This window comes from Misgurnus anguillicaudatus, chromosome 22, assembly GCF_027580225.2.
Source record: "Misgurnus anguillicaudatus chromosome 22, ASM2758022v2, whole genome shotgun sequence".
In the NCBI taxonomy this organism is placed as follows: domain Eukaryota; kingdom Metazoa; phylum Chordata; class Actinopteri; order Cypriniformes; family Cobitidae; genus Misgurnus; species Misgurnus anguillicaudatus.
The window spans coordinates 21,860,060-21,875,290 of record NC_073358.2 but is presented as its reverse complement, the minus strand read 5'-3'; the positions used below and the strand labels follow the sequence as shown (position 1 = coordinate 21,875,290).

The following is a 15,231-nucleotide window of genomic DNA, read 5'->3' as shown; positions in this document are numbered from 1 at the left end:
GCATTATAATACTTACTTATTTGTGGATATAACTTTCAAGAGTTTAAGGATTAAGAACACATGATGAACTTCACAAGGGTACCATAGTTAAAGTGTATTATACAACATTTCTTTCTGGTTCTCCGATCTGATTTGCTTTTCCAGCCATCCAATATTTCACCAGTAGCATCACAGGGAGCGCTTCACCATTTGTATCATTCCACCACTGGTTGTTTTAAAATTAGTAATTGTTTTGGATGTACAGTACAGTATAAGTGAGAGTACGCCATTTTAACCCTGCTAAATGGAGTCTGCACCCTAGTAGTGCCGCATTGCTGGCAACTATTTATACAGACTGTAAATGCTATACCAACATGTTTTAAACACATATCCTGGTGAATATATAGTTTTATAAGACCGATGTCATTTAAAACAAACAGCTTTGAAGGGACACGCCACTATTTTTTGAAAATGTGTTCATTTTCCAGCTCCCCTAGAGTTTGATTCCCCTAGAATCAAGGACTTTGCTGCTGTAACATGGCTGCAGGAGGCGCAATGATATTATGCAGTGCCTGAAAATAGTCCCCTGCTATTGAAAGTTACCAAGGTACCGACTATTTTCGGGCACTGCGTAATATCATTGCGCCTGCTGCAGCCATGTTATGGCAGCAAAGTCCTTGATTATTACGCCAGAATGAGAGTATAGTTCCTAGCCATATCTGCCTAGAAAATCACAACTTTTAATTTTCAGTCGGTCTTAGTACACTGTAACTACAAAATAGTCAAGTTTTAAGTGGGAAAAGTATCGAAACTCTTTTGTTGTTTTTGGCGCGATGCTAATGGTCTGGTCAGGTTCAGTGGATTGTGCTGGGCTATGCTGGGGGTGGTGCCGCCGGACCTGGAGATCGGCTGAATGGATTCCAAAACGGTGAGAATCAGGTGTTTAACTCTGGGGGAGCTGGAAAATGAGCATATTTTCAAAAAAAAGTGGAATGTCCTTTTAAGGATTACCTGTCATTCTGGTCTGCGAATTGGAAGGGAGTGATTAAAAGCATATGAAATAATTTGCTCTCAAGCCGCATTCCGCTGTATTTGATGTTATACAAAGTGGTATTTGATTAGTTGGCGCTGTGCTTTATTAAGTCAAACACGCCTGTTAGTTATAGGGACGACTTATAAGACCACTTCTTTTTTCACGACGCGAAGTTCGTCACAACATGTATGTAGCCCATCATGTGTGTGGTTCGTAATTTCAAAATATGAGTGAACCTATATGCATCACGTGTCTTGTCAATATAAGTGCATGCTGCAGACACGTCTAAAGGGTTTAAGATAAAAGAGACGCTCGCATTTACTGGCATAATCTTATGCGTAATCAGAGTTTAACGTGGTGTGAACGTGAGCGTCTCTTTTGTCATGACCGGTTTGACGCGTGTGCGGCGGGCACTTGTTTTGACAGGACGTGTGATGCACATGGTTCACATGACACAACAAACAAATATTTTGAAAAAACGAGCAACACTCGACACTCCGAACACTTTGAATTTGCGCCTTTCGGAAGAGCAGTCACAAGTACAGTACATAGATGTTGCATTTTTCATTCTTAGCAATAAAAGAACACTTAAGATGTAGTAAAATATGCAATTATGTCAAGATATTAGACTTACAATTCTTTGCAACTTATAATTCACTATAACTCTGGTAACTAGTGGAGTTTGTATTATAAACCATGAAACCTTGAAAGTATATAATGTTTCTAATATACTGTATCTATTATAATGTATTGTATCTTTTGTTGTGATTATGTATCAGATGATACAATACATTACAATGTTTTCATAAAAGGTATTGTGCCTGAATAATAATGCCTCAAGAATACCATTACACATCTTATGGTAATATTTATTTTAAAACATCCCAAGAAAGTGCACTCCAGATTTAATGTTCTGGAACCAGATTTTAATGTTCACATTACTAGGGACACTTGATGACTGGTAGCCATGGTGTTTATCCTGACATATACGCAGCTCTCCTTATAATCACAATTGACATTCAAGCAAATGATCACCTAATTGCTCATATGCCCCGAACCAGACTGTGTCACTAGTTATTTGTGTCATTATGTCATTGTTTTATGTGGCCCTCGCACACTAGATGTGTAATAATTTATCAGCTTTTAGCGCTAGAGTCTTGTTTCTGAACCTTGCAATAAAGCTTTTGGACATTAAGACGTCAAACATCTTAATGTTTCAGTTTGACAGTTAAATGCCCTATGCATTAGTAAGCGATTTAGGTCACTCATATCTATTCGGACTGCTTTTCCCTAATCTCTTTAAGTGTTGTAATTAATTGCTGATTGCAGCTATCAAGAACCAGGCAACAGGACATTACATTCTCAACGGCAAAGGAGAGGAGTCGAAGTCCCGGCGCTTCATTGATATGGGAGTAGAGTGGGATTACATTATTGAGGAGGATATCGAGACCCTCCACACTGATGGTCCACTACACGATGCAATTGTTGTTCTGGTAAATACAATTTGCTTTCTCACTTTCTCAAATCAGATTATTGGCCTTGATGTGACCAAAAATGTGACAAATACCACAAAGACAGCGAAGTCTTCATGTGACCTTTAGGTTTGCATGCTGGGAAACATAGCGCACAAAATATGCATTTACATTTTAAAGCAGAGTCATTTAAATATTTGAATGTTCAAATATTACAGCTATGTTGGTATTTCATGTATTCATAAATCTGACCTTTCTGTCCTTGTTTGTGCTGTCGTTCATTTTTTGTGCTCCTGAAAGACTGTTTATTTAATCTTTACCTCTTTGTCAAATGCCAGTAGTGAGCCAAGATACGAGCCAACATATTTGACACCTCTGTCAAAAATTTGATAATTATATTAACCGAATGCTCTCGACACGTATTATAAATTCATCAAATACCTTTGCTTCAGATACACTTAATCCGGGCCTCAGGTCATTCAGAAATACCAGCTTGTTAGCAGAATAAAAAAAGTAATAAAAAATACTTATTTACAAAAAAAACATGCACTTTTGCATCTGAGCTCTTTATATACACTCACCGGCCACTTTATTAGGTACACCTTACTAGTATCGGGTTGGACCCCCTTTTGGCTTCAGAACTGCCTTAATCCTTCGTGGCACAGATACAACAAGGTACTGGAAACATTCCTCAGATATTTTGGTCCATATTGGCATGATAACATCACACAGTTGCTGCAGATTTGTCGGCTGCACATCCATGATGCAAATCTACCGTTCCAGCACATCCCATAGATGCTCTATTGGGTTGAGATCTGGTGACTGTGGAGGCCATTTGAGTACAGTGAACTCATTGTCATGTTCAAGAAACCAGTCTGAGATGATTTGCGCTTTATGACATGGCGCGTTATTCTGCTGGAAGTAGCCATCAGATGATGGGTACATGGTGGTCATAAAGGGATGAACATGGTCAGAAACATTACACAATGCTCAATCGGTACTAATGGGCCCAAAGTGTGCCAAGAAAACATCCCCCACACCATTACACCACCACCACCAGCTTGAACCGTTGATACAAGACAGGATGGATCCATGCTTTCATGTTGTTGATGCCAAATTCTGACTCTACCATCTGAATGTCGCAGCAGAAATCAAGACTCATCAGACCAGGCAACGGTTTTCCAATATTCTATTGTCCAATTTTGGTGAGCCTGTGTGCATTGTAGCCTTAGTTTTCTGTTCTTAGCTGTCAGGAGTGGCACCCAGTGGGGACTTCTGCTGCTGTAGCCCATCCACCTCAAGGTTCGACGTGTTGTGTGTTCAGAGATGCTCTTCTGCATAGCTCGGTTGTAACGAGTGGTTATTTGAGTTACTGTAGCCTTTCTATCAGCTTGAACCAGGCTGGCCATTCTTCTCTGACCTTTGACTTCAACAAGGCATTTGCGCCAACAGAACTGCCACTCACTGGATATTTTCTCTTTTTCGGATCATTCGCTGTAAACCCTTGAGATGGTTGTATGTGAAAATCCCAGTAGATCAGACCAGCCCATCTGGCACCAACAACCATGCCACTTTCAAAGTCACTTAAATCACATTTCTTCCCCATTGTGACGCTCGGTTTGAACTGCAGCAGATCGTCTTGACCATGTCTACATGTCTAAATGCATTGAGTTGCTGCCATGTGATTGGCTGATTAGAAATTTGCATTAACGCGCAGTTGGACAGGTGTACCTTATAAAGTGGCTGGTGAGTGTATATATATTTTTTATTTCCTTAATTGAGAATCTGATATTATGAATATTGGTAGGTTGGTAATAGCAACTATTATGTTATCTATTTTTCTCTAGTGCGCTTGTGCAAAACATGAATATTTCTCTTCTCTTTTACAAATGCATTACACAACTAACCTCACAGTGACAAACAGGCAGGATATTTTTCTTTTTCTCTTCTTTTTAGATGTCAAAACATTCAATCTTGATTCTAGGGATGAAAGACCCAACAAAAAAGTGTACCATTTAAATGGGTATGATAATAGTTTCATAAAATTTTAAGGCATGCTTTTTAGCACTGACTATTTAAGTGATGTGCCATAGATCAAAGGGAATTGTGAAGTGTGAAGCAGATCAAGTGTAGTATATGTGTTTGTGTGCAACAAATTCAAATAACCCAATATCACCCACTCATACACTATATATGTCCTATGTACAATACAGCTCTTTTCCCTAATTGTCATTACTGTCCAGCCTGGGGTGCGTTTCCCGAACAACAAACAAACTACCTTGCCACGACTGTTTCCCGAAAGCATAGTAACTTTTTCGCACATTCGTCGTTTGAACCATGTTGGTTTAACAACATAGTTGATGATGTGGTACGTGGGAGGTGAAGTACTAATGAATCTGTGCAAATTGATTTAATGTCAGATTATTGCTGTAAATAACATACATTGCACCGGAAGACTGATTTTGTTATCGTGATTTAGTTATCTGTTGTTTATTTTCAAGATATTCAGTTTTCAAATGCAGCGCTTTAATTCTGTTTACAAACTTAAAGACGTAAAATTGAATTTTATATATTTAGAAGGATGGATATAGAATGTACTACATGCCTTTTGCTTATTTTGTTCATGATCAACGTAAGTCTACATATGATGATAACATGGAACGATGCTTCTAACGACAGGTGAAGAGCTGTCATTCAAACCACACAAGTTTGCAATGCAGCTTGCGAATGTTCGTTTGAACTATGGTTTCGGGAAACACCAAATCGTTGAACTTTGTCAGTAACAACAAAACTTACGACAGTAGTTGGCTAATGAAGCTTTCGGGAAATGCATCCCTGGTCTAACTGTTAATACGTAGTATTAATACTTACCTTTCAAAAACACAAAACATATTTTTTGTGTATGTTTAAATAGACACTGAAGCGTACAATGTGGATGTGTTTGCAACATTTAATTGTAGCATTATTATGTTTTCACAGCAATAAAACGTAAAACAGCTAATACAGCCCTTCTCCTAAACTACCCAAAACATATTATTAAAATCATGTAGGCCTACTTTAAAATGCATAACAGACAGGCAAGTGTAATCACAATATTTTATTTATTGCAAATTTTCAAAAGCAGTAACAAAAGTAGTTAAATGACAATGTGCTGCAGTCGTGGTCCTCTGCAATATATAAAGTACAGAGAAGTATAAAAGTTATTCATCCCCCCCAAAAAAAAAAACGGTAATTGGGCTTCTCTCTGTAAAGGCACGCATTTCAAATTTTAAACAGACATCGACTGAAAGATGTCAATGTAGCAAATCTGTGATGTGGCAGCAAGCACCAATGAGCGGTGTGACTAAAGCATCTTGAGGCGCAATATTTAAATTCATAACAAATGCGAGATTTGACATTTATGGTCGCTGCTGAGACCTGGGATCAAGATCGCTGGATAAAGGGCTGAATTTGGATCTGTTTTTGCAATCGTTAGAATTTAAAAAATGCAGATTACAGTGAATTAATAAAATTGACATCTTTTCTGCATTTATGTTGTGTTTTGGTGTGATTATTGTTGCATAGTAGTAGACTGCATAGTAGAAAACGCCAAATGATTAAATGATTACAGAAAATTGTATTCATTATAAAGTAAGTCTTGTTTAATATTGTGTAATGTTCTGAAAGTCATGAACATTTCATTAGGTAAATTAATTGTTTACCTCTTCTGCTAAATTACTAAATGTAAATCAGTAAATTGTTTTAAAAAGAGGTCAGAAAATACGACTGAAACATGACATTAATATGATGAAGAAACGCGCCAATGCTGCTATATTTTATCAGTTATAAATAGAAATACGTACACATCTTTATGTCTGTAAAGCTGTTAATAGGAAAAGATTTAATGTATTAATCCTTTCAACACGTCGATATTATACGCTTCAGTGTGTTTGAAAGCATAAGTAAGCACACTTTACATAAAACACACACGTATTCTCCTTAGATCAGGAGTGTATTCACAGTCTATAACATTTTTTTTTTATTCAAGTGTTAATAAAACTGATGATCTTTTTCCTCAAGTAACACACTTCACATTTACTTAAGCATCATCATTAGCCACATGAGGGATGTTCATAATTGTTTCTGCAAAGACTTGATCAAATGCATCACTTTAGTAGCACATCCTTAGAAATATTATATGAAAGGTCAGTGAAGGCTCCTCAGAAACAGTTTAACTAGAGAAAAGATACTCTATTGAGTAATATGTTTCTCAATTCACCACAACCTACTTGAATGTCAACCTACTATTGAAAGGTCTGTGTTTCTTTATGGGCTAAAGAAATATAAATCAAGATCATCCACAAGATCGGATGTTTTTGAATATGCGAGTCACTCCAAGTTCAAGCTCTTCATCATGTCTGTCTGAACTAATGTTTTATCTGAAGATCAGAACCCAGTGTACATGTTAAAGGTTACTGAGACAGGATTTATTTTAAATAGACTGAAACACAATGCAAGTGACATCAATAATGTTTGCTGAAAAACTGTGAAAGTGTTGTATAGTGTAGTGGCAAACAGCATTATGCTGCTTAGGAGAGAGAATGGTGGTGACCATTTCAGACATTGAAACCAGCATTTGCAAAGTAACTTGTTTAGTCGAAGGCAATTTGCATATGAATTACACTGATTAAAAAGTATTTGTGAATATAGGGTATGGATTATGTCTACATTAGAGATGCTTATCAAAAAGCGTGTAAGTGCTTTAATTCTTTTGCCTAAATAGCTTCCATTGTGCTCTCTGTATATATGGTGCTTCCAAACGCCCCTGTGATAAATATTCATGTGTTGCTGCTGTGTGTTTTTATAGAGACTACAGATGCTGTGAGAGTTTGGGAGCCCTTCGGAATTATTGTAGTCATGAATTAATTATAATTCATTTAATTTAATATTTGAGCTGACCTTCATCTCAGCTGCTGTGATGGATAAAGAAGATTAGATAAAACATTTGCATTCATACTAGGTGTTTTTGTATAATCAAATCGACGTACATTTTTGTAAAGTCTATATTTGTAGAAGTAGAAAAGTGCATATAAATATAAGGTGCAGTAGCGTACCTGGCTGATTGTCATAATCCACATAAATCAATTTTAACGAATTTGAGATAAAATTTTTATTACCGGTAGATATTAGAGTTCCAGAAGTAATGATGAGTATTTAAGAAGTAATGAGGGGTAGTTAGGAAATAATCAGGAATATTATGTAACAACAGTGGCAAACCTTTTTGCAACACAGAAAAAAGCAGCCTTCATAAAAGAAGGATTAGCTGTTTATTGTCAAACCTTTAGAAATTTGGAAAAATATATTTTCCACTCGTTTATACAATGCATGCCTTCGGTCATTCTCATGATTTAGCTGTCTTGCATGAACTGCTCACTTCAGCTTATTTTAGCTGACTGAAGTTGAAAAATTTGGCTTAGTCAAGGCACGCAGTTTTTATTACTTCAGCATTCTGAATGTATGCAGAATTGCTTGTTTAATTGATTTTGTGTTGCATGACCTACATTCTGTTAAGCTTTGGGTCATGGATAAACAGACTAATATTTGCTACACAGGATTAGACATTTTCCAATAAAAAAATTAAATAAGTATTGTCCAAAGCCACTTTTGCACTATCAGGCCAGAGGTGCGTTTCCCAAAAACAACGTAACTCGTTGCTGAACGACCATAGTACGATGCATCGTTGGAAAAACGAACTACCTTGTCACGACTGTTTCCCGAAAGCATAGTAACTTTGCCGCACATTCGTCGTTTGAACCATGTTGGTTTAACAACATTGATGATGTCACGTGGGAGGTGAAGTACTAATTAATCTGTGCAAATCGATTTAATGTCAGATTATTGCTGTTAATAACATATATTGCATTGGAAGACTGATTTTGTTATCGTGATTTAGTTATCTGTTGTTTATTTTCAAGATATTTAATTCACGCTTAAGTTCTCTCTTACGTCACTCCTCCCAGGGCTTCCCCAGGGTCTTAAAGGTCGTAGTTAGGCGCACATGCGCAGTTTTCAAATGCAGCTCTTTCATTCTGTTTACAAATTAAAAGACGTTAAATAAAATTGTAATATATTTAGAATGATGGATATAGACTGAACTACATGTCTTTTGCTTATTTTGTTCAAAAGCATGATCAACGTAAGTCTACATATGATAATAACAAGGAACGATGGAACTTACGATGTTCGTTGGCTAACGATGCTTTTGGTAAACGTACCCCAGTGCTATCCAGGGCCCGTATTTTGTGGCTAAAAAGCACATTACTTTGTGTATTTGGTGTAATACAATGTGTCCACATACCGTACATTTTTGTAGCTCATTGTTCTGAGAAAGCGCAATGTGAACCAATTGGCCAGCTATCTAGTGCGTTGTGATTGGCCAACTACCTCAATAATGTAAATGGAAATGTGACGCTCCTTACCATGTTTTGAAAGATGAGCTCCCAAAGCAAAAGTGAAAGCCAGGGGTCTCCTTTATAAACCGTGCCAGTTCCCACGCAAAGGTTGTCATCTATAAAAAACAAGCTTAATGGGAGAATGGGCTTGCAGGGTGGGATCTGAGGATGATTCATGTACGCACAACTTGCACGTGATTTGTAATTTATAAAGGGAGCATTGCTTTGTTTTATAAGTCTTACTATTTTTTGGCGTATGCCATTTTTGGCTTTTGTGCGTACGTAGACTTTTAGTAAGGATCCTACGCACAGTATTTAAAAAAAAATAATATCATCTTTACTACCTTATCAATACTGACCCAGAAAACACAGATAGCTAAGCTGATCCATCAACTTTACCAGCGCGATGTAAGCAGAATGTAACAGATAAGGTAAGGATACTAAAACACAAAACCATGTCTGCCTTTGTTATCGTAGAAACGGCAAACAAGCGCTACCCTGCACTGCAAAAAAACTCGCATTTGAATCGTCAGTAGGAAAAAGATTAAATATGAAAACTACTTATAGGATGTCAGTCAGCAGAACCAGAATGTAGTTGCATAGTTGGAATTGCTCCACATTTTAGACGAAGCCTTTGTGTACATCCAGCCTTTGTGTTTAGAAAGTAGTCCTTTCGTAAAATGTGCAGCACACAATTGAACATTTGGTCTGTACTGTTCTGAAACAGTGTTGTAAATAAAACCTAACCCCTGGTTTTTTTAATGTTTACTCTATTGGAAGGCCAAACAAAGTAGTTTGCCTTTCGTCTACTCGACATGGCGGAAACATCAATACTACAGCGTGATTGAAAGTTACACCCCATCTTTGTGCATATATTACGGCAGTGTTATGCAAATAATTCAAACCAGTATGAAGTCCAACTGCATGGGCGTGTTTAAACGAGCCGTTTTAGGTAGGCGTGGATGAGGCTTCACTTTAGATCTTTTATGTATAGAGACATCTTTTAACACTTTAAAAACAAAGGAAAACATGAAATCGGGTCATATGACTCCTCACTAGGGTGGCCATTCGTGCCATTTCCGCCGGACACGTCCCGAACATGTTTTCGGGTTCGTTCTCCGGAAGTCGCGTTGCTCGGACGCATACGTCATCGAGGTTTTCACATTTCAGTTAAAATACATTAGAAAATTAAGATTTATTTCTTTTAAGACATACAATCATTTTAGTTTCATTCTTACCTTGAAATGTAACGGTTGCTTTTCTGAAATTAAACCCGAAATATTAAACCTTGATGACGTATGCAGTCGACCAACGCAACTTCCGGAGAACGAACCCGAAAACATGTTCGGCGGAACCAACCCATCCTCACCCATATTGACGACACTTGACCATTCGTCGGTGTGGGACGGGGGGGGTGTGCCTTTCGCGTCATTTTTTGACGAACTGGGGACTTCAGTGCTGTTGCGTCCGTTGCATTCTCTTTCCTATTTTCTTGCCATTTTCGCGTCGGTTAGGGTTAGATTTACATAATGACATCCCTACCCAAACCTAACTCTAACCCCAACGCCAGGTGACAACTGTCGTACCTAACTCTAACCCCAACGCCAGGTGACAACTGTTTAATTTCGCGTACACTGTTTAATTTTGCGTAATCTAACCCTAAACCGACGCGAAAATGGTAAGAAAATAGGAAAGAGAATGCAACGGACGTAATAGTATTGAAGTCCCCAGTTCGTCAAAAAATGACGCGAAAGGTATACCCTCCCCGTCACATATTGACGAATGGTCAAGTGTCGTCAAATATTGACGACATGGGGTGAGGATGTGTTGGCGGAACTGGCACGAATGGCCACCCTACTCCTCACGCCAATAACTTCCGACCTCCAGCTGCGAAGCCAAAATCAAATTAATACGCCTACCTGGATCTAATGTCACACAATCTCACCCGTTTCAAAGTGAGAACAAAGTCAATCTGACAGAAGGCAGGAGTTAGATAGCATCATTATACAACAAACATAATGGAAAGAACCTGTTTGTTTGATGTAAGCCAAGATGAGAATAGAAGATGGGCATGCGATCTCACGATAATATCAAATCAATAAGCAATACGGTAGTTAACCTTGCAGTGATTACCACAAATAAAATGTTCATCAACAAGTAGGCCTACTTAGATCCTTAGGCTACATAAAATCCCTAATCTATAATAGTTCTGTCACCAAATGTTATATAAAGTATGTTGTTTGATGTTTCAAAACAAATGTTCCCCTTCGAGGGAACTCGAGCTGCGTCGCCGAAGCTACGCTATGGGAACGCCCTCTGCGTGATTGCGTCTGAAGCACGTATGTCAAATCAGTCCAATGGTCAAGTGACACGTCATAGGCGGGTGACGTGGGAACCAGGAAGCTATAAAAAGAGCACCCAGCAAGCCAACTTCAGCTCTTTGTGCCTCAGCAAGCGAGTGTGTGTCATGTCTAAGTCCAAACAAAGTTTTAAGGAGTGTGCTTCCCCGTGTCCTCGTTTCATTACGAGCGAGGACTCGCATCATCTCTGTGTTATGTGCCTCGGGGCACAACACGCACGATCGTCTCTTGAGAGGGGTGGTTGTGCACATTGTGATAGGATGCCGCTCCGTACGTTGCGCTCGCGGCTCGCACTCTTCGAGGAGGGTGGTGAGCCGCGTGTTCCCCACGGTTCTGGCCCCGCTGCTGCCGAGGCAGAGCGGAAGCTGCGATCGTGGGGATCACAACTAGATCTCGCGGACGAGCTTGAGACGGGTCTTCCCCTTTCTCAGCCTTCACCCGCGGGATCTAGTGCCCCGTCTCTGGATTCGGAAGACCGCGCTGCGGTTTCTTCCGCCCAGGGCGGGAGCCCAGATTTGCATTTATCGTCGTCCAAGGAAGTCGATATTATGTCTGTAGACGTGGTGGACGCTGAGGAGCCCTCTCATTCGTCCCCCGCGTTCGATGATTTATTGGAGGTTGTCACTAATGCCGTGGCTCGCTTAAGTCCTCAGAGCATGTTAGACGAGCGCTTTTTAAAACAGAAACCTCAACCTTCGCGGCGCAACATGCCGTATTCAGCCCGTGTTCATACCCCTCACGCCACCATGTATTCCAACATTGTGGGGATGGGTGAACACGGATATTTAACGATGCCCCGGGTGGAGCAGACGCTTGCGAGCTATCTCTCCCCCGCTGCGGCGTCATCATTGAAATCACCTTCGCTTCCCACGAAACCGGTTAGGTTAACTTCATCGTTAGTGGGTAAAGCTTATAAGTCTGCAGGGCAGGCTGGGGCTTCACTGCATACCTTAGCTGTCTTACAGGCGTACCAAGCAGAATTGCTTAAAGATTTAGATGCCGAGGCGGGGGGTACGTCTGATATATTTAAAGAGCTTCGTCGAGTCACTGATGTGTCACTCAGGGCGATTAAAGAGCATGCGAAAGCCGTGGGTAGATCTATGGGAGCTCTCGTAGCCACGGAACGCCATTTATGGCTTAATCTGTCCGAGCTTAAAACCTCAGATAGGGCATTTCTCTTAGACGCGCCAGTTGCGCCCTCCGGTCTTTTAGGCGATGCCATTAATACTGTCGTCGAGAGATTTGCGGAGGCTCGTAAGCAGTCGGCGGCGTTCGAACGCTATCTCCCCCGCCGTGCTCTTGATTCTAGGGCTGCTGGGCGGGAGCAGCCATCGACATCATATAGAGCATCGCAAAAGCATTGTGTTGCCACTCGTGGTCCCCCTCAAAAGAACTGGGGTTCGGGCGGTCGTACTCAGACATCATCCAAGCAGAAAACAGACCTGAGGGCTGTTATTATGGCGAGGAAGGCGTCGGCTAAAAAGAAGTCCTGAGGGACGTAGTGTCATATTTCCGAGGGCAGCCCCCAATCGGGGAGAGCCGGCAGTCACCTCACAACACGGTGCCCGTCTCTTCTCGATGCCCTCGGGATGCCAGTGTGTTAACCCCGCCGCAGTGTGTGTTTCGGGGCACAGCGGCTTCATATTCTTGTGTGCCTCGTGCGCGGGGCACGCAACACCTCTCTCCGAGGAGGGAGGCATTAATATCACCCAGGTTGAACCCTGCCAGTCTGGTTCAGGGCACCGGGAAAAGTTTAAGCAGTACACAAAAAGCCAGTCTCGAGAGGCTGGTCCCCCTTATAGAAAATTTGGCAGCATGGAAACTCCTGCCAAACGTGTCTCAGTGGGTTCTGCAAATAATAGAAAAGGGCTACAAAATTCAGTTTTGCAACCAGCCACCCCAATTCAACGGCGTGTTATCTACCATAGTGGGTGCTGGGCAGACTCTAACAATGGACCAAGAAGTAGAAACTCTCTTGCGCAAGGAAGCCATAGAATGTGTTCCTCCTCACAACAGGGAGTCAGGGTTTTACAGCCGCTATTTCATAGTTCCAAAGAAAGACGGGGGGTTACGTCCGATTTTAGATCTACGTCATCTGAACCGGTCTGTTGCAAAACTAAAGTTCAAGATGTTAACTATAAAGCAGATCGTCACACAAATCAGATCCGAGGACTGGTTTGTGACGATAGATCTAAAAGACGCGTATTTTCACATATCTATCCTCCCGCAACACAGGAGATTCCTGAAGTTCGCCTTCGGGGGCGTGGCTTACCAATATCGGGTTCTCCCTTTCGGTCTATCTCTGTCACCCCGTACATTTACAAAGTGCATGGATGCAGCGCTGGCTCCATTACGACTCCGGGGCATCCGTGTCTTAAACTACATAGACGATTGGCTAATTTTAGCCCAATCAGAGAGTATGGCAGCGCAGCATCGAGATGCTGTGCTGACCCACATGAGAGAACTGGGGTTAAGGCTAAATTCAAAGAAAAGCATGCTCTCTCCAGTACAGAGGACAGCTTTTCTTGGCGTTATATGGGATTCAACGACAATGCAGGCACATCTGTCCCCTGCTCGTGTGGAATCCATTCTTTTGGCTGTAGGCAGAGTGAAGTTAGGCCAGTTGTAACAAGTCTGTTTGAATAAATCATTTAACCTCTTAGTTACAATAAAGTTCAGAAACTCAAATACTGTGTGTTACTAAATAGGAAAGATCTGGTGAGGATGATCAAAATAGACCCAGCTAAATCACACACCACAGGATTGAATTCATATGCATATATTAGAATAGAAAATACAAATACAAAATTTCAAACACTTAGCTCATTGTCATCTGTTAGTCCTTAGTTAGGTCCTTGCTCAGTCCTTTTAGAAACGTGAGTAATCCAGAGTAATCAACGTGAGTTATCCAAAAATTGATAAATCCCAAGATTGTCCATTAAAATGTTGAAGGAAAAACCCCCCAAAAAATCCAATTGTCTCTTGAAACTCAGCAGCAATTAAATCCACTTTTAGTTCAACAAGGAGACACAAATATTCTAGAAAAGGGATTTCAAAAACTAATGAAATCCTCCAGAATCACATTGTAGGTTTGGACAGCATGCCCCATCTCTAACCATTTCCTACTTTATTTTAGGCCTTCCTTCCTCCCAGGTGTAATCCTTTAAAATAAAAGTCTCTTCCCCTACAATAGGGTTTCAACCTAAAAGTCCTCAAAATTAACCACATAAAGGATGTTTTAGATAAGGCAAACAAACTCAAACACCACCAGCTTAAATAAACAGTGAACTTAAATTAAGGCCTGAAACACAAATAAAATCATATATATGCATTAACAAAATTATGCTTTTTTAAACACCAGAAAAGCAAAAATATATGCATAATATTTTTTGTGGGCCTTAATAATGTAGCAAGGCTACAGAGTCCCCCCCCCCCTGCCAGCGGCTACATAGGGAGAGTTCCCCAGAAGGGTTTTAAATTGACAACATTCACTGTATCTTCCTTATCATCTGGATGAATCCATCTGACTCGGTAATTCACTGGCCCAAGCTTCATCTTTACCCTGGCTGGCCCTGACCACCGTGGGGCTAGTTTAGAGGAGAAATAATCAGAAGCCTTGGAAAGAGGATGAGCCCTTACCCAGACCAGATCTCCCACTTGAAAGTGTACATCTCTCCTGTGGGTATTGTAATACCTGGCTTGTCGAAGTTGAGCTTTCCTCACAGATCTTTTAACCTCTTCAGCAAGTAGTTGTTGCCTTTCTATTATAGAATAGGAAAATTGAGAGGGATTTGGAGAATAATTGATGAGTCTCTCCAATGGACCCTGCAGGGATCTTCCTAAAGTGAGTTCTGCAGGTGTCTTGTTGGTAGTTTCATGTTTGGCATTATTCAGTGCAAATCTGAACTCAGATAGCCACTTGTCCCACTCTCTGTGATTTTCCCCCACATAAGAAG

General features: G+C 40.4%; 1 protein-coding gene across 3 annotated transcripts in view; it reads left to right on the top strand.

The window, feature by feature from the left end:
- The window catches only part of adamts3 (ADAM metallopeptidase with thrombospondin type 1 motif, 3), a 183,446-nt gene that overhangs the window by 127,152 nt on the left and 41,063 nt on the right, over positions 1-15,231 (top strand). For all 3 annotated transcript variants that reach the window (XM_055200115.2, XM_055200113.2, XM_055200114.2), the window contains one exon: positions 2,342-2,505. In XM_055200115.2, coding sequence (XP_055056090.2) covers positions 2,342-2,505 — 164 coding nt within the window. The remainder of the gene's footprint in view (positions 1-2,341; positions 2,506-15,231) is intronic.